This window comes from Trypanosoma rangeli (genome assembly GCF_003719475.1).
Source record: "Trypanosoma rangeli strain AM80 chromosome Unknown Tra_15.4_contig_00178, whole genome shotgun sequence".
Classification (NCBI taxonomy): Eukaryota; Euglenozoa; class Kinetoplastea; order Trypanosomatida; family Trypanosomatidae; genus Trypanosoma; species Trypanosoma rangeli.
The window spans coordinates 24,010-40,440 of record NW_021705920.1 but is presented as its reverse complement, the minus strand read 5'-3'; the positions used below and the strand labels follow the sequence as shown (position 1 = coordinate 40,440).

Below are 16,431 nucleotides of genomic sequence, written 5' to 3'. Positions count from 1 at the left end.
TAAAGTACATGATGCGTGTAGCCGCCTTACACCACTCAGCCACACATACAAAAAAAAGAGGAAAAGCAAAGGCATCAGTCAGGAGAAGGCGCCACTGAGCCTTCTGCATCAAGAAGAGCATCGAGCACGGTTCATGAAGTGCACTCTCACACTACCGCACCAATGATTCGAGAAAGGGGTGAAGCAAAATTGCCTTCTTCTATGTACAGCTGTAGTTGATGCCATCCCAGAAGAGCGCCAGAGAATGGGAATATGGTAGTAGCAACACATAAACTCGGCATTTACTGTGCGAGTGCAAGTGTAGCCGCAGTGGCCCTTTGTTGCCAGGACGAGACGCAAGGACGCGGCTCCGTTAGTGTGCCAGCTGTCGCCTTCACCTGGCAGAGGCCGCTAGAGAAAGTCACAAAAATGCCACGAAAAAACAAAGCTGCAGCAAATGGGCATGCAGTCCTCGGGAGTCCCTTCAAATCGTCTAACCGACTTCGTCAGTGCGCCCACGTCGCATGAGCCGGCGCTGCAGAGTCGCAATTATCATGAAAAAGCAAACACATGCACGCACACAAAAGCCAAGATAATCCGTCCATGACGTTTTCAGAGGTCCTTTCAAAAAAAAAAAGGAAGCATTCTGCCCGGTGATGTAACCCGCTTCTTGGCCTTAAAGCGCTTTGTCAATGCCAAAACACAGCAGCTGGTATTTAAACGAGCAACTTCACACCATCTGCGTTGCGTGCGTCTCCGAGGTTTTCTTCTCAGTTACCACAAACAGAATATGATCATGAGGAGAAGAGGGGTCATGCCATACATGCCACACCTTTCAGAATATCCAATGTTTACATACAGCGCTTCTTTCTCACCCACGCATTTAAACAGTGTTAAGCCTCAACGTATGGATGACCCTGAATAACAATGTAAGCATTGTTTGAACAAAAAAACATCTTCGGGGCTGCGAACAACACTCACTTCAGCGATGCGGACAAGCAAAACCCCCACAAAACACATCTCTCACAAGAATAAAAGCTGCGACCACGAACAGCATAGTGATATATACAAATAAGACTCCGTGCAAAACAAGAAAGGGTGCATTCTTGTCCGCCCATCGCAACTTTAAATCACCGTTTTCAAGTGCATATAGTTGGCACATGAAGAAATGAAGGTCGGGCCAATCGACAGGTTTCTTGTTCTGCGGTGTCATGGCCCAACGCGGGTCCTTGATTCACTATATCGGTGCAAACCGTCCTTGTTTTTTTTCTTTTTTAAGTGAAGCAAACACCCCTTCAGTAATGCAGAGCGGAGAAGGGTCAGCGAAGAAAACGACAAAAATGCATTACTTCAATGCCCGATTTTTTGACAGGTTGCGCTCCATTTGCGATAAGGCTCCAGCAGCCAGTAGTCAAAGGACCCAGCCTGTAAGTTCGCCAGCCACGTTTAAAACGGCAGCCCCTGTTTTTTTTTAATGAGCATGCCGAAGGAGGAAAGGCGGCTAGGTGCAATCACGTCAGCGCCAATAAGGGCCCAAATCGTAGAAGGCACGGGTCCTTTCTGATTCGGTGGCCGCAGGGAGTTGCGATAGGCCACCCGCCACGCAAGCGAGAAAGAATATGTTCCCGCCAATGTGAATCGGCGCCGGGGGCCAGGCTGCAATGATGTAGGGGAATGCTGTAGAAAAAAAAACGCCCTAATCCTTTTTTTTACTGCCTATACAGCCATGCGCCCAAAACCATCGAAAAACGCTCCAGTGCCGTAGCACCGGCCCACGGCGTTGCCGACGACCCCGGCGGAGCGCCCACACATGGGCGAAAGGAAAAGCCTTTGGGCGGAAGATGTGGGGCGAGGGTTTTTCTCAGCGCCGACCCGGATTACCCCTCCTTCTGGCGACCCGCCGCGGGAAGATCCGGGTCGTGAAAGCTGCTTTCTGTTTGCTTCTCTTTGTCCGTTCATCAGTTTTCCGAATTGCTTTGAACACACTATTTTTTTTTCTGTTGTTTGCTGATGGTGTGGGCGGGTGTGCTTTTTCACTCGAGCGCGTTCCAACCGGGCGCGGTTTTGTCTTGTTGTTTGTTTGCCGTATTTTTCACGTTTTTTTTTCTCTTACTTTGAGGGTATCGGCAATCGGGTGTTTCTATTTTTTTTTCATTTTCTCCTTACTTTTTTTCCATCCCATTCTCACCTGCTGCCAAAGTAGCGGCCATGGAAACTTTCCCGTCTATTCTGGGAGTGAGAGCTTCCGAGAGAGAGTGCAAGTATATAAAAAAGAAACTCATAGGAATGGGATCATACGGAGAGGCATGGCTTGTTGAGCGTGTGGAGGATCACGCCATTTTTGTGGCCAAGGTAATGGATTTGGGAAAAATGTCTTCTCGTGACAAGCAGTATGCTCATAGTGAAATTAAGTGTTTAGCAAATTGTGGCCATCCAAACATTATTCGATTTATTGAGGATCACGGGGAAAACGAACAGCTGCTTATCATTATGGAGTTTGCCGATTCGGGAGATCTTGATAGACAAATTAAAGCGCGAGCTCAAGACAATTTTCGTCACTTTCAGGAACATGAGGCATTATTTTTGTTCTTGCAACTGTGTCTTGCTTTGGACCATATCCACAGCCACAAGATGCTTCACCGGGATATCAAGGGGGCGAACGTTCTTCTCACTTCGACGGGGTTAATCAAGCTGGGTGATTTTGGATTTAGTCATCAGTACGATGATACTGTGTCGGGTGTTGTTGCGAATACATTTTGTGGGACACCTTACTACTTGGCACCAGAGATATGGAACAATCAAAGGTACAGTAAAAAGGCTGATGTGTGGTCATTGGGTGTTTTATTGTATGAAATCGTGACACTCAAAAGACCTTTTACAGCTACCAGTATGAAGGGATTGATGGCAAAGGTTCTCAGCGGCGAGTATGCCCCAATTCCTGAGAAGTTTTCTATCCAGTTGAGAGAGCTCGTGCGTGCCATTCTTGCTATTGACGCGAATGAACGGCCAGGTATTCGGGAACTATTTCAAATTCCATATGTGAAAGAAGGATTAAAAGTGTTTAGGCAAACTGTCAAGAAGAATACACGTATTGCGGAGGACGTGAAGGAGGCACTGATCTATCATGTGTCTGAGATTCTTTCTTCAGAGCCTGTGTCAGAGCCGCGCAGTGGTTTGGTGGGTCAAATAAATCTGGATGTGAACTTTAAGGGATACGTAAAGAAGCTAGGTAGTGGAGGTGGACGTTCTTGGAAGGAGAGGTATTTGCAGATTGCTCGCGGTGTATTGATTCTTTCAGACAGTGAAACGGATCAGGAAGGAAAGGCGTTGAGTCTGGAACAGGTTCAAAGCGCATGCCCAGTGCCATTTTGCACTGCCAAGAGGGAGTTTGTTTTTGCACTTAACACTATCGGCGGTAAGTCGATGTGGTTTCAAGCTGAATCTCACGAAAACATGGAAATGTGGATTGACGCAATTCATCGAGGAATTGGAGTTTCTTGAAGGCGTCTTTTTTGGGTGTTTTTTTTTGTTTATTACTATTATTATTTTTGTTGGTGTTTGTGGAGGTGGGGGTTTTCAAAACTCAGATATACGGCCCCTTTCCTCACTTGCTCTCTTCCCTCGCTGCGGAAGTGGTCGTGTATATCTGCATCTTTAGTTCCTTTCACGTGTAGATGGCTGTGTTCTTTGTTGGCTCATTTATTTTTTTTTTTTTTCGTAGAGCTCCAGGTCTTTACAGGGGCCTCACAATGTCCTCGAATGCATTTATACTTGGTTTTAATTCCCCTGCTTCGGTGTGTCCTATAGGCAACGCTGTTCTTGTGGGAGCAGGAGGAGGTGTTGTTGTTAGACATGGAGGAGAATCAAGTCAATGGGTGCCCGCTGACGGTCGCTATCCTGTTGATCATATGGCATACTCGTCTGTTTTGCACTTGCTTTGTGTAACCGAGAAGAGGCTCAATGTTGTTTTGCATGTGTTTAGGTTTCCCGAGTTGAATCGCGTGCAGAAAGTGGATGAGTTTGCGAGAGTAGAGGTACAAGATATGCAGTTTTCACCAAATGAAGAGATATTGGCCGTTCTAACATGCATACCAAGTTGTTCTGTAACACTTTTTACGGTTCAACGTGGACGTACACTTGAAAAATACGCCTCTGTGGAGTTGGCTGATAAATTTTGGAAATATTTGGTGTTTTCTCCACAAAGAACAGATTGTGTAGTTGTGTGGGATGCTGAGGAAGTTGCTCTTATAAGCCATTTGTCGTTGGAGTCAGCTTCTCCTAACTTAGTCTCGTTGGAGTCACCTGGCAGAGAATTTTATTCTTGCTGCTGGACTACGTACGGTATACTTTGTGGATTAGCACAAGGATCTATTCTCCTTTTTGATGAAATAAAGATGCGAATGCAGGATTATCTAACTTGCCCAGACAGCAGTGCAGTCACTTTCATGCTTCACACTACGGCTCTACTTCTGGCAGGGACAGAGGATGGTGCAATATTTGGCTACAAAATGGATGAAAAGGTACTGAACCTGCTGATTCGTGTCGAGCACGCCGTGGAACGACTGTTTCTTTTTGAAAATGGGGCAGATGCAGTGATTGTTACACGGGCTGAAATTATAAAGTTGAATCTAGACAAAATAGAATGTAATGTTGTCTTTTTGCGTGATACAGGGAACACAGTAAAGCTTTTGACCGTGGGTGAATATGTTATACGGATTTCAACAGAAGGCAACTTAATGCGATATGATAAAACGAAGAACGATCTACTTCATTTTACTACAGAATTTGGTGATAAGGCCGAAGATGCTTGCGTTGTAGGATCTGCTGTGATTATAGTGTATCAAAGTGGGAATATGCGTTGCTTTGTGGTTGGTGACGGATTTACATTTTCATCTCAGATAACACTGAGTGAGATGGCTCTCACCATGTGCGACTCCGATGGTGTATCTTCTTTGGCTGTAAGTGATGGAACTTCGGTTTACTTTGTTGCCCTGCATGACGGTGTTCTTCAACCTCTTGGCTCCGTGGATACTTTTACGGCTACGGTGACAACGCTTCGGTGGAGCCTTGGCGGACACCAGTCGGTTTTGGCAGCTTGTACCAATGGTGAGATACACATGGTTCAAGGCCTTGGTACGGTGGAAGCCTGCTTGGATACTGTGGCAGTGGAGATGGTGTGGCGCCTAGAGTATCCTGCTCATGACTTTCTCCCACTTTATATGGATGATGACGTGGTGAATATTTTGGTGCATTCACTGGACAAAGACACCAAATTATACGTTTTGGAGCGCCGACGAGAACGAGATATTAAACCGCTTCGTCCCTTGTTCCTGATGCGTGACCATGAGGGTAGCGGTGGGTCTATTCTTCAACGTTTTGGAGAGACCGCCGTTGTCTCTGGTGGGGCTGATGGCAAGGTGGTTGTAAGAGACATCTCACACTATCTTTTAAGGCTTACACCTATTCCACCTTCAAAGGAAAAGAGACGACCCCAGGGAGAGTTCCCGATAAGACACTTGGGCAAGGGGGGAATCACCTCGTTGTGTGCTTGGAATGACAACTTGGGCTTTGTTTGTGGAGGCAACGACCAAGTGGTGCATTTTATCCCCTTCAGTAAGTCTATGCATTATTCATGGACGGAGCCGATATGGCACAAGGAAAAACTTCCAGCTCTCTCATATACCAAACAAACTCCAGAAGAAGGGTTAAGTACACTGGGTGAACTAAACCAATCCAGTCTGCAGTCACGTTTGGCTGAGATTAGAGAGCATGTCCAGGAGTTGCTGAAGGAGAGAACGCCAGCTGTTCAGGTTGAGGACTTTCTGTTACCTCAGCAGCGAGAGTCGTTTAGTGCGGAGTGTGACCTGGCGATACAGAAGGCGAGGGAAGAGGATTACTATCATTTGCTTCACAATGAGTTTACGCAATACATTATTCGACGCGACTGCTGGGACACTATGGAAGTGCAACGGTCTAAAATTGTAAGTCTTAATGACCCTGCGCTTGAAGTTCATAATTTTCATCGCCGCAAGGCTGACCCTGAGGAGATGAAATTGTTGAAAAAGTTGAAGTTTTTGAGGTTGCTGCAAACGAGAGATAAAGACTCCTTTACTTTTTCTTCCTTGGTGAGGCGGCCGGGAAGTGATCCAGCCCCACTGCAGCAGGAGGGCATCATTGACGACGAAACTTCCAACTTTCTCTATGATGCGATGGACGTATACACAGATTTACGCGCTGTTATGCAAATCCATTTGCTTCGTGGAAGGGTGTCTAAGTTGAAGGTGGCGTTTAATGTTCGCTTTGACAGTCTATGCGAACGGAAGAAGCGAGAGGTTCAGCGTATTGCAGAACGAAATGATCGTTGCAGACGCATTTTGCGACAGCTTGGTGAAACCCCCGTTCCTGAAGATTTCTTCTTTACTCCCGTTTTTGATGTCGAGGAGGATCCCAGGACTGTTTTTGAAGTCTATGATTCGGAAATTGACCCTGAGTTACTCAAACTTGCCAAAAAGAACGACAATGATGCCTTTGCCATCTCCCCGACAAATGAAGCGGCGTTGAAGACGTGGATGGATGGTCTTGAAAAGGACACCGAGGTCCTGGCCGTTAAGGTCGCCCTACCTGCTTTTGCGGATGAAACACTGGAACAGTATGTGGCACCTGAGGATCGAACTGACGAGCAGCAAAGGATGTATGAGGAGTATGAGAAGCAACTTGCAGAGCAGACTACATATGTGAATGAGCGGAAGGAGATGTTGCGTGCAGAGATGGCAGAACTAAAACAGGCAAATACGGAAGCAGCAAAAGCGATGGATAACGAGATTTTCTCGTTGCGGAAGCAGCGGATGGAGGTAGCTGAGATGGTAGATGAATTGGAGTCCCACCAAATGAATGCGCTTCGCAGGCTGTTTCTCCCCACTACAATCTTGAATGAGCTCTTGCGCGTCATGAAGGAAAAAACGGAACTCCAAGGGCGTGTGAGACAGCTTGAAAGTCTTGAAATACATAGAGAAAAGTTATTGGCAGCGGAAGAGTCTCAATTGCAGTGCTCCATCGAGGAGGAAAAGGGTCTCGTCACACAGATGCGAAACTCTCCACCATTTGATGACAGCATCTGGGGGGATAAGTTATACAGACGTTTTACGAGGTGGCGCACCAGGTACGATGAAGGCCTTGTAACGGTCCCTCTGGTTGGGCAGAATGACACGATTCCCTCCTCTCTTTGGAAACTCTACTGTGAATGCTGCGCAACCGTTGTTGCGGCAAAAAGTACAGTGGCCCGTAACACCGCAACTGTTCAAACACTTATCGACGCGTTGACCGAGGTTGAAGGTGAACTGGTACGCATCCGAAGTGAATTGGAGGACAAAAAGACAGAGGAGGAATCCTGTAAGCAGGGTGCCATCCGCAAGCTTCTCAATGTGCAAAACCTATTTCGCCTGCGACAAGGTCAGGTGCAAGACGAAGAGGCCGTGCTAAACGAGGACTTTGCCAATTTCTCCTTTCTGTGGGTAAAGGATGTTTTAGACCACAACGCCCTTATCCTTGCAAGCTTTGATGAAATTTCCCGGCTTATGGGCAGTCTCTCGCGTCAACGACAGTCAATGAAAATGGCTGCCTGGGAGACCGAGCGCCTGCTGTACTGCGTGGGGACGTTGGAGATGGAGCTCCGTCAACTGCACACGCTACAGGTGACAAGGCAAATGCAAGAAAGCATCCACACCGGGGCGGTGGCCTCACACGAGGAGGAGGTGGAGAAATTGAACCGCCGAATTGAGTACGTCCGGCAGGTGATGTCAAAAAGGGTAGAAGAACGCAACAAGGTTATTACGCGATTGCAGATGCAGATCAACGATGGAGAATTGGAAAACACTGTATTCGGTGACCAGGTTCATCGCATCAAGAGTGTTGTGGACGACAAGAAAGCCATTTGGGATATGCTGGGTGAGCACAACAACGACGCAACGCGTCTTCGGGAACGAATGAGAGAGTTGTACGAAAGTAGCGAATTGGAGGAGCTGGCACGCTGCCAACAGGAGGAACTCGTGCGGTTAAAGCGCGAGGTTGACCGCCTCCGAGAGCGCACATTTCCTTCGTTTGCCGTTGTATCCAAGAAGACGGTGTCGTGAGTAGATGTAAAAAGAACACAAATTAAAGAAAGAAGGGGGTGGGGGGAGAGAGGCAGCTGAGGGAAGGCGGCTTCCCTGTGTGTTGAGTGTGTTTCTTTTCCGTATGTAGAGCTGGCACATTCTTATTTTTGTTTTGTGTTTCTTCTTGAGATGGGTAGTTAAAAGGGGGAGATGTGTGCGCTGTTGTGTTTCAAGGACTGGCCATGCTCCTCTTCTCCTTTTTGCCCTTCTTCTTGCTCTGGTGCCGAAGGGTGAGGGTGTCTTTGACATGATGGAAGTGAATGAGGTAGAGGCAGCGCGTGAGCATGAACAGCGCGTGAAGTGTGTGGAGGAGATACTTTTGCGCATCGCCTCTCATGAAGGCGTGGTGGGATATCTTGTGTTGAATCCTGTTGATGGGAACCTTTTAAAATTCTCCGGTTTTGGTGGCGACAGGACAAAAATGCAAAAGTATGCGGAAAAAATCAACGGGTTTACAAACCTGGCCTACTCGACGGTGCGAACTATCGACTGCAAGGATGAGCTTACCTTTCTTCGTCTGAGTGTAGGTCTGACGGACATTCTGGTTGCACCGGATGTAGAAAAGCAGTATGTAGTGGTTGTGATACAAGAGATCAAGCGATGAATGTGTGTTCGGCGCGTGCCGCCGTCTTTTTATGAGATCATGCGTGTGTGCGTTTTTTTTTCCCACCCATTTTCTTTCTGGATCGCAGGTGTGTTCGAGAGGGTCTGTGCGCCCCTCTCAAGAGAGAAGGCGGCTGAGAGATACCCCCGACTAGGACACCGGCTGCTGCTTCCACGTATATGGATGACGCTTATTGATTTCTATTTCTCGTTTTTTCTGCGCATTTTTTTTTTTTCCTTGACCAGGCGAAACAGGAATGTACGCGGTGAATCCATGGGGCGAAGTACTTCTTATCGGCAGTGGCGTCGGAGCGTATGCGATGGGTATTGGCATGCGCTGGCATGACTCTAACGTTCAGCTTATCGAGAAGCGTGTGGACCCCAGCTATGAACATTCGCTGCGGAGACGCTGCGTTTGCACCAACCAGACTGTGAAGCTGCTGGCAGACTTGGGCTGCACCAGGGCCAGGATTGAGAGTATTTTGCAAAGAGCCAAATGATGGCGTTTTCTACGGCCCAACCTCGAGATGATCAAAGAGAGTGCGGTGTTTCCCGGCTGTGCAGACGGGGAGGCGGTGTACCACTGCCAAGAGGGCTTGCTGCTTCGAATGTTGCGGACCGAATTCTTGCGTTTTGCAGGAGACATAAGTTGGGGAACGGTGGCCTTTGACACGTTTGAAAGCGGTGACGGGAGTGGGGCTTGGAGCTTGCGGAAGATGTACGGTCTGGAGACGGAAGCTGAGGCGATTATCACCACGGTGAAAGGCTCATCGTTTGCCTCTGTTTTGATAGTGGAGGATCCGAATCGAATGGCAGTCCTCTTCGATGAAGAGTCCGGCATTTTTTATTCCAGCAGAGAGCTCATTGAAATGGTGTTTGGTTCGAATGACGTCGCGATTGTGCTCGGATTCGGACTGGTGATTCATATGTGGCACATGAATAATAGATTCATTACGTAGAGAGCCGTCCAGCGGGGAAAAAAAGATGGCTCCGGTTTTGGCACCAATGAACTACATCCATCTATTCGTGAGGTGCTTGAGAAAAGTGTTGAACACCACGCTCGTGTGCGCCCTCTTCCGGCAACCACGCCAGCGATCAAGGATTCGGTGTCGCATGTGAAATTGGGTGTATTAGGCGAAGGGCTTTTACCGGTTAACCCCTTTGAGTGGAGAGGCGATCGCACGGTGCCTGATTGAGGAGGCTTCTGCGCTTTGTCGGGCTTTTTACGGGAAAACGTATCATCGTGAGAATGTGGCGTATCTTCTTCGAGGCCTCGAGCAGGACTCATTGTCGAAACGTGCCTCTCTGCTGCGGCGGGACTTGGAAGACGCAGAGCGCTTCTTGGCCGTTCATCCGGTCATTGAGGAAGAACCTGATGCCGTATCCATTCAACGGGTTAGTTCATAGACACACGTGGATGCCGTGGGGGCATCTTATTGGCAGGAGGTGCCACTCTTTAGGTTTTTGCTCATACTTCATCGTATTCTCTTTTAACCGCTCCACTCTAAACCGCTCCCCGCACACCTGCAAATAAAATTCGCCGATTGGCGCACCAATATGATCTTAATGTGTCCGAGTGTGTATTCATTGCTGCAGAAGAGTTGTGTGTTTTTTTCTCTCCATTTTGTATTTAGTTTTCTTCAAATACGAATATTCCAATGCTCAGCCGCACACGGTTTTGCCGCGCAGGCTTTAAGAAGGTTTTGGTGGCGAATCGTGGCGAAATTGCATGCCGCGTGTTTCGCACATGTCGTGAGATGAGGATAAAGACCGTGGCTGTTTGCTGCGAGTGTGAGTTGAATGCCAAGCATGTGCAGGAGGCGGATGAGGCCTTTGTACTGGGCCCACCACCCGCTACACTGTCTTATCTTCGAGGTGAACGGATTATCGAGGCTGCAAGGAGGCTTCGTGCCGACGCAGTGCATCCGGGGTATGGATTTCTCTCAGAAAGCCCGGAGTTTGCCGCTGCCGTTGCAGCAGCAGGGTTAGAGTTTATCGGACCCCCGGCTTCGGCCATGGCCTCAATGGGTTCCAAGAGCGAGAGCAAGCGCATCATGGAAGCCGCAGGGGTTCCCGTTGTGCCGGGCTACTATGGCGAGGACCAATCGTTTGAGCGCTTGTTTGAAGAAGCGAATAAAATTGGATTTCCCGTACTTATCAAGGCAGTTTCGGGCGGTGGTGGGAAAGGCATGAAGATTGTGCAGAACGTGGAGGAATTTGAAATCATGTTGGAAAGCGCAAAACGTGAGGCCATAAATTTCTTTAAGGATGATCGAGTTCTGCTGGAGCGTTACATTACGCAGCCACGCCACATTGAGTGCCAGATTTTTTTTGATAAGTTTGGAAACGGGGTGTTTTTCTCTGAACGAGACTGCAGTGTTCAACGGCGGCACCAAAAAGTGATTGAAGAGGCCCCGGCACCTCACTTATCCGCGGAAGTGCAACAGCAGATTGGGAAGGTTTCATTGACGGCAGCAAAGGCGGTCGGGTACGTTGGAGCGGGGACAGTGGAGTTTATTTTTGATACGGATAGAAACATATTTTTTTTTATGGAAATGAACACGCGCCTGCAGGTGGAGCACCCGGTGACGGAGGAGGTATGCCGCATTCAAGGAAGGCCTCTGGACCTTGTGCGTTTGCAGCTCGAAACTGCCGCGGGGACTCCCTTGGGATTCACTCAGGAGGATATTTTGATTCATGGGGCATGTGTGGAAACTCGAATATACGCTGAATCCCCTGAGAAGGGGTTTCTGCCCGGCAGTGGAAGGCTGGAATACATTCAGGAGCCACCACAAGGCATGCACGGCGGCGTGAAGGTCCGACTCGACACTGGATTCCGCACTGGAGACGATGTGCTTCTCCACTATGACCCAATGATTGCAAAGCTGGTGGTTTGGGGGGAGGATCGTTCTAAAGCTCTCGAAGGTATGTATACAGCTTTGGATGAGTACCACATTGTTGGTGTGCAAACAAACGTTGAGTTTCTTAAGCGTTGCCTCAAGAATTCCGCGTTTGTTGAAGGTGGTGTGACGACAAACTTTATTGAGACGAACCTAACGGATCTGCTCCAAAAAAAACCTCTCACGGAGTCAGTTCTAGCATTGGGAGCCGTATCCTTTCTGAACAGCTTTGGACCCGTCACAGCTGCATTTCGGTTAAACCATGCATTGGTTCAGCGTGTGGCTTTTGTTATCGATGGTCGTACCGTGACTGTATTGGTCAGTGTTTCTTCTGACGGCTGTTTTCTTTGCGGCATTGATGGTAGCCGCTGCAGAGTTAGGGTTGAGCGTTGGAACCCCATAAGCAGTGGCACCTTTGCCTTTACCGTAAGGATGGATGACGGGTGTCGGTTCGATTGTACTTCTATTGTGGCAAGCAACGAGATTGCCTTGGTGCTTCCAGAGGGATTTTATACCTTGAGGCTACCGTCGCTGGCTGAAGACTTTGGCAATGCGGCTCTGCAGGAAGCCGGGTCGGCGCGTGTGGTGAGTCCCATGCCGGGGAAGGTGACCAAGCTGCTTGTGCTCAACGGTGCGACGGTGAAGCAGGGTCAGCCAATCCTCATGCTTGAGGCGATGAAAATGGAACACTTTGTCAGGGCGACCTGTGAGGGTGAGTTGGAGTTCTGCGTGAGGGACGGTGAGACGGTAGGCGGAGATCATTTGCTTGCCAGCATTACTCCGGCCTCATAAGCCTCACCGTGCGGTCACGTGTGGGATTCATTTAGTGGCGGAAAGGAATACGTTTCCTCTCAAACAGCAAGGGAAAAAACAGTAAGGTGAAATTCCGGCCTGCTGGGGATTGCGTGCGACGCCTCATTCACCTTTGTACATATGGCAATCAACAAATTGTTCTGTGAAGTGTTCTCTTCCCAGCCTCGTTTGATCTCTGCACTCCGCCTTACTTGCATTGCCCCCTCTTTAGATGGGAATGTTTCATTTTTTTTTTTTATAGGTTGTTCTTATGCTGGTTATACCGACAGAACTCCACCGCTGCGTGTCTCCTGAGACGCTTGGCAGTCGGAGACCAGACGTATATGCGGGGAAACGCTTCGTGACAACTGCAGGCAATTCACCGGAGGGAATCCGCGTGTCGGCTTTGGAGAGCATGAGTTTTCTAGGTGCATCATCTAAACAAAGCCTTGAAGGCGTTTTGTGATGTGACTTCGCCACCAACACTTTTTTTTTTTGTCTTGCTTCACCAAGTTCTTCGATGGCGACTAGCGCCCGACATTGGAGTGGGCTCGGTGTTGCATGCGTGAGCTTACTGAGGGCATGTCTCTGGAAGTCACTTGCCGTGTGGCGAGGCGGCGCCGGGTGTTGCTGACGCCTATTTTGGAACCCTCCGTTATGCTTCAGCGCATGGGTGCCGTATGCACGTTTGAACAACACCTTGGAAGGCTAAACGACTGGGTAGTAGTAGTTTTTTTTTTTTTGTGCAGTGAACAGCGTGCTAGCGAATGACGCGGCATTGCAGGTGGTATTGTTGTTGTTGTCTTCTAAACCGACGCGTCTTGCGTCGCTGCGCGGTGTTTTGTGGATTCTTCTTGCATACATACTCATTGTATTTGCACTTTGGGGCAGTTCAGTTGCCTCCCGGTTTATGGGCAGCTCTGCGTGTTTGAAACAGAGGTGATTTCTTCTTGCTGTTGGGCAGGGAGCTGCCGGTGAATGCCATTTCAAAGGCGTATTCGCACAGTGTAGAATGCGCTGCTGTGCTGTGGCGGCCGTTCCATCGCAAACTACTACACAATGTTGCAGCGAAGCCTTTCCGGCATGTTTTCCAATTGTTCTTTCTTGCGCTCTTTGATAACCCTCCTACTACGCATACGCACTACGTGAGGTGAAGGCGTACTCAGGAGGGCGCCTCGAAACAGGGTTTTCCTTGGAGAGGAAAGGTGGATGTCTTGGGCGCAGTGAGTCTTTTTGTGCCTGAGTCGCATACCCCTTTTTGAACACAAGGTCTTTTTTTGCTGGTCTTGCTTCTCCTTTTCACAGTCAGTTTTCCGTTGCTGTTCTTTTTCATGTATGGGTCCTCACCGCACAACATATCTTTTTGCCTACACTTGCCAAATGATACCCTTGGAGTGCTGTTGCATTTGGGGAGGTGCCATAATAAATGACTTTGCAATTCATACACGTCAATTCAAGACGTGTTTGCCAATGCCTGGACGTCGTGCAACACGGGGAGAATGCCATCGAACTTGGCCGGAGTATTTTTTTTCGTCATTGCGGCGCCTCTCCTGGAAGGTGTTGTGTGTGTGTGTGTGTGCGTGCGTGAGAGCCTCGAGTGAGGCGCCATTTTATTCAGTTTTTTTTTTCTGTGGGTACGCACCACTTTGCGTCTAAGCGCCCGGGGGCCGGAGCAGAGTAAGGAAGGGAGAGGCGATTCTTAGGGGTTTTAGCAGACCATGGACAACGATCACGTGGCCGGGATTGGAATCGCCACACATGAGGAGCCAGATGTTGCATTGAACCCGTATCCTAGTTACAGGGCGGGGTCCTGTGGAAGTGCCACGAGCTTTGGCGAACTACGGGGTAGTCAAGGTTCGATTCGGTATGGCAGTCACCTGAGTTGCCGCTCCAGTGTGCGCGATGAATCACACATTATTGACGAGTCTAGGCGTAAGCAGCGGGTTATTCGTTACATGCAGGAGGAACGCGAGCGTGCCGCTCGTGCAAAGCTTGAGCGAGAAGAGCATAGCGACTGGATGACGTTTCGCGCGCTGGTGCGGTGTGAACGCATGCAGTACATGAACGACGACGAGAGAGCGGAGTTTCTCCAGCAGGAGGCGCTGGAAGCTGAACGCGAACGCGTCGCCGCCGAAGAGGTGGCCCGGAAGGTCGCCCAGGCCGCTCTGAATCGACGATACTCCGCGGCAAACACACGTCCGAGGTTGGAGTCACAAGAGGTGGTGATGGGGCCGCGTGGTGGGAAAGAGGCCTTCGCGACCGTCCCGCACAATTCGAGCATGGCGGCGAACCAAACCCCCACCACTGAGGAGCTGGAGAGTCTTCGGAAGAAGGTGGCGGCGGCGCAAAAGCTTGAAGTGGAACTCCGCTCCGAGCTTCTCCGTGCCCACGACGCCGCCACCAACGCGCAAGCTGTGATTGAAAAGGCCAGGCAAATGCAGCGAACTGCGGAGGAAAGTCTCCTGCGTGAGGCGAAGCGGGCAAATGACGAGGCTGCCATGAGGAAAATTGCTGAAGATCGCGCCGCATCTCTTGAAAAAGGAATAGAAGACATGCAGCGGCGCATTGTAGAGATGGAAGAGGAACTACGGCGACTGAGAAAGGAGGCTGAGAAGGAAGCGTTGGTGGCAGATGAGAAGGAAAGGCAGCTGAAGCCGCTTCGAGAGCAGTTGAGTGGTGTCCGAAAGGAAAATGCAGCGTTGGAAGCCAAATGCAAGGAGCTGCGGGCGGAGAAGGATGCGCTGACGATGCAGGCCCGTAATATCGCGTTTCCCAAGCCAGCAGCGAAGCAGAAAAGGCAACCACAACGAAACCCAATTCGGGCGAACCACTTAGGTGACGCTGTTGCGCAGACGGTCCTCAAGTCCTCGCAGCAGCCGTTGGAGGCCGCAAACAATGCTTCGCGAGATGACTGGGACGCGGTTCAAGCTCTAGGCAGCCAGTCAGAGATGCAGGCAACAACATTTGAACAAGTCAAGGAAGAGAATGGTGTTTCAAAAGACCATCTACAACAGAATGAGACGAGAATGATAAGGAAGTTTGAAGACCGTGCCACGCAGGCACATTGTTCCCAGAATGAAGAATGCCCCAGAGAGGAACTGAAGCAGGCAGAGGCAGAGGTAAAGCAATACAAGGCGGAGGCAGCGGCGGCTCGGCAGGAAAGTAAGGAGCTGCGGGTGACGACGGATAAGGAAATTGCGTTCCTAAAGGCGTGGTGTGCGCGTCTAGATGAGCAGTGTAAGCAGCAAATGAGTAAGTTGCGAGATCTGCTACCCCGAGAAAAAAATGGAGCAGATCAGCTGCGTAGCGTGAATGCCCTGAGAGACCTGGCAGGAGCGCCGGCTACCGGTGATTCGGCGCTTCCCGTAAAACTTCAGCCCGAGTTGAGCGAGGTGCGTGCACGACTGAAGGTGTCGGAGAAAGCAAAACAGCACGATGTCGCCATGGCAGATTCACTGAAGTCGGAGCAGGGATTTTCCTGTGCGAGTGGCGTTCACGGCAACTCCGACACCCTGAACCTGGTCGGTGTCTTCTCAAATACCAAAAAGGAGCCGAGGGGGGTGGAGGCGGCGAGAGAGGCTGTACAAGAGGAGCCGGCAGCCGAGCGGAACAAGGTGGAACCACTCCAACGCGAGAGGGGATTGCTACCAGAGACAATGGGTCTGACCGGGGCCAAAATGCCTTCAGTACATGTGACGGAAGATGTGAGGGTAGGAACTGGGGCGCCTTGTGTCGCCTCCAATGGGGTTTCAGCGGGTCTGGAGGAGCTCTACGAAAAACTGGCATCTCTGCAGCAGGAACTGGAAAGGGAAAGACAGGTGCGCATGGACGCTGAACGGGAGGCCGCCGCGCAAAAGGCGCGGGCTGACACGGCGGCAGCGGCTAGTCTGGGCAACACGAACAGGAAGGACAAGGCGAAGTGTCACTGCTAGATATATATATATATATATATATATATATATATATATATAGTAGAAGATACGTAAGAAGAAGAAGGAACGGGTACG

General features: G+C 49.7%; 6 protein-coding genes across 6 annotated transcripts, besides 2 other annotated features; all 6 read left to right on the top strand.

Moving 5' to 3' along the window:
• Positions 1-2,265: 2,265 nt before the first annotated feature.
• TraAM80_05479 (putative kinase) lies at positions 2,266-3,480 on the top strand (the record flags this gene model as incomplete). Its single annotated transcript, XM_029382358.1, has 1 exon — positions 2,266-3,480. The coding sequence occupies one exon, from the start codon at positions 2,266-2,268 to the stop codon at positions 3,478-3,480; it is 1,215 nt and encodes a 404-aa protein (XP_029237865.1).
• Positions 3,481-3,728: 248 nt separating this feature from the next.
• TraAM80_05478 (WD repeat-containing protein 96) lies at positions 3,729-8,108 on the top strand (the record flags this gene model as incomplete). The annotated part of the gene is made up of 1 exon (XM_029382357.1): positions 3,729-8,108. The coding sequence occupies one exon, from the start codon at positions 3,729-3,731 to the stop codon at positions 8,106-8,108; it is 4,380 nt and encodes a 1,459-aa protein (XP_029237864.1).
• A 271-nt stretch (positions 8,109-8,379) lies between these two features.
• Positions 8,380-8,733, top strand: TraAM80_05477 (dynein light chain 2B, cytoplasmic; the record flags this gene model as incomplete). The annotated part of the gene is made up of 1 exon (XM_029382356.1): positions 8,380-8,733. The coding sequence occupies one exon, from the start codon at positions 8,380-8,382 to the stop codon at positions 8,731-8,733; it is 354 nt and encodes a 117-aa protein (XP_029237863.1).
• A 526-nt stretch (positions 8,734-9,259) lies between these two features.
• Positions 9,260-9,691, top strand: TraAM80_05476 (uncharacterized protein; the record flags this gene model as incomplete). Its single annotated transcript, XM_029382355.1, has 1 exon — positions 9,260-9,691. The coding sequence occupies one exon, from the start codon at positions 9,260-9,262 to the stop codon at positions 9,689-9,691; it is 432 nt and encodes a 143-aa protein (XP_029237862.1).
• Positions 9,692-10,390: 699 nt separating this feature from the next.
• On the top strand, positions 10,391-12,424 carry TraAM80_05475 (methylcrotonoyl-coa carboxylase biotinylated subunitprotein-like protein; the record flags this gene model as incomplete). Its single annotated transcript, XM_029382354.1, has 1 exon — positions 10,391-12,424. The coding sequence occupies one exon, from the start codon at positions 10,391-10,393 to the stop codon at positions 12,422-12,424; it is 2,034 nt and encodes a 677-aa protein (XP_029237861.1).
• A 1,557-nt stretch (positions 12,425-13,981) lies between these two features.
• Positions 13,982-14,011: a microsatellite.
• A 131-nt stretch (positions 14,012-14,142) lies between these two features.
• Positions 14,143-16,356, top strand: TraAM80_05474 (200 kDa antigen p200; the record flags this gene model as incomplete). Its single annotated transcript, XM_029382353.1, has 1 exon — positions 14,143-16,356. The coding sequence occupies one exon, from the start codon at positions 14,143-14,145 to the stop codon at positions 16,354-16,356; it is 2,214 nt and encodes a 737-aa protein (XP_029237860.1).
• Positions 16,357-16,395: a microsatellite.
• Between the last annotated feature and the right edge of the window lie 36 nt (positions 16,396-16,431).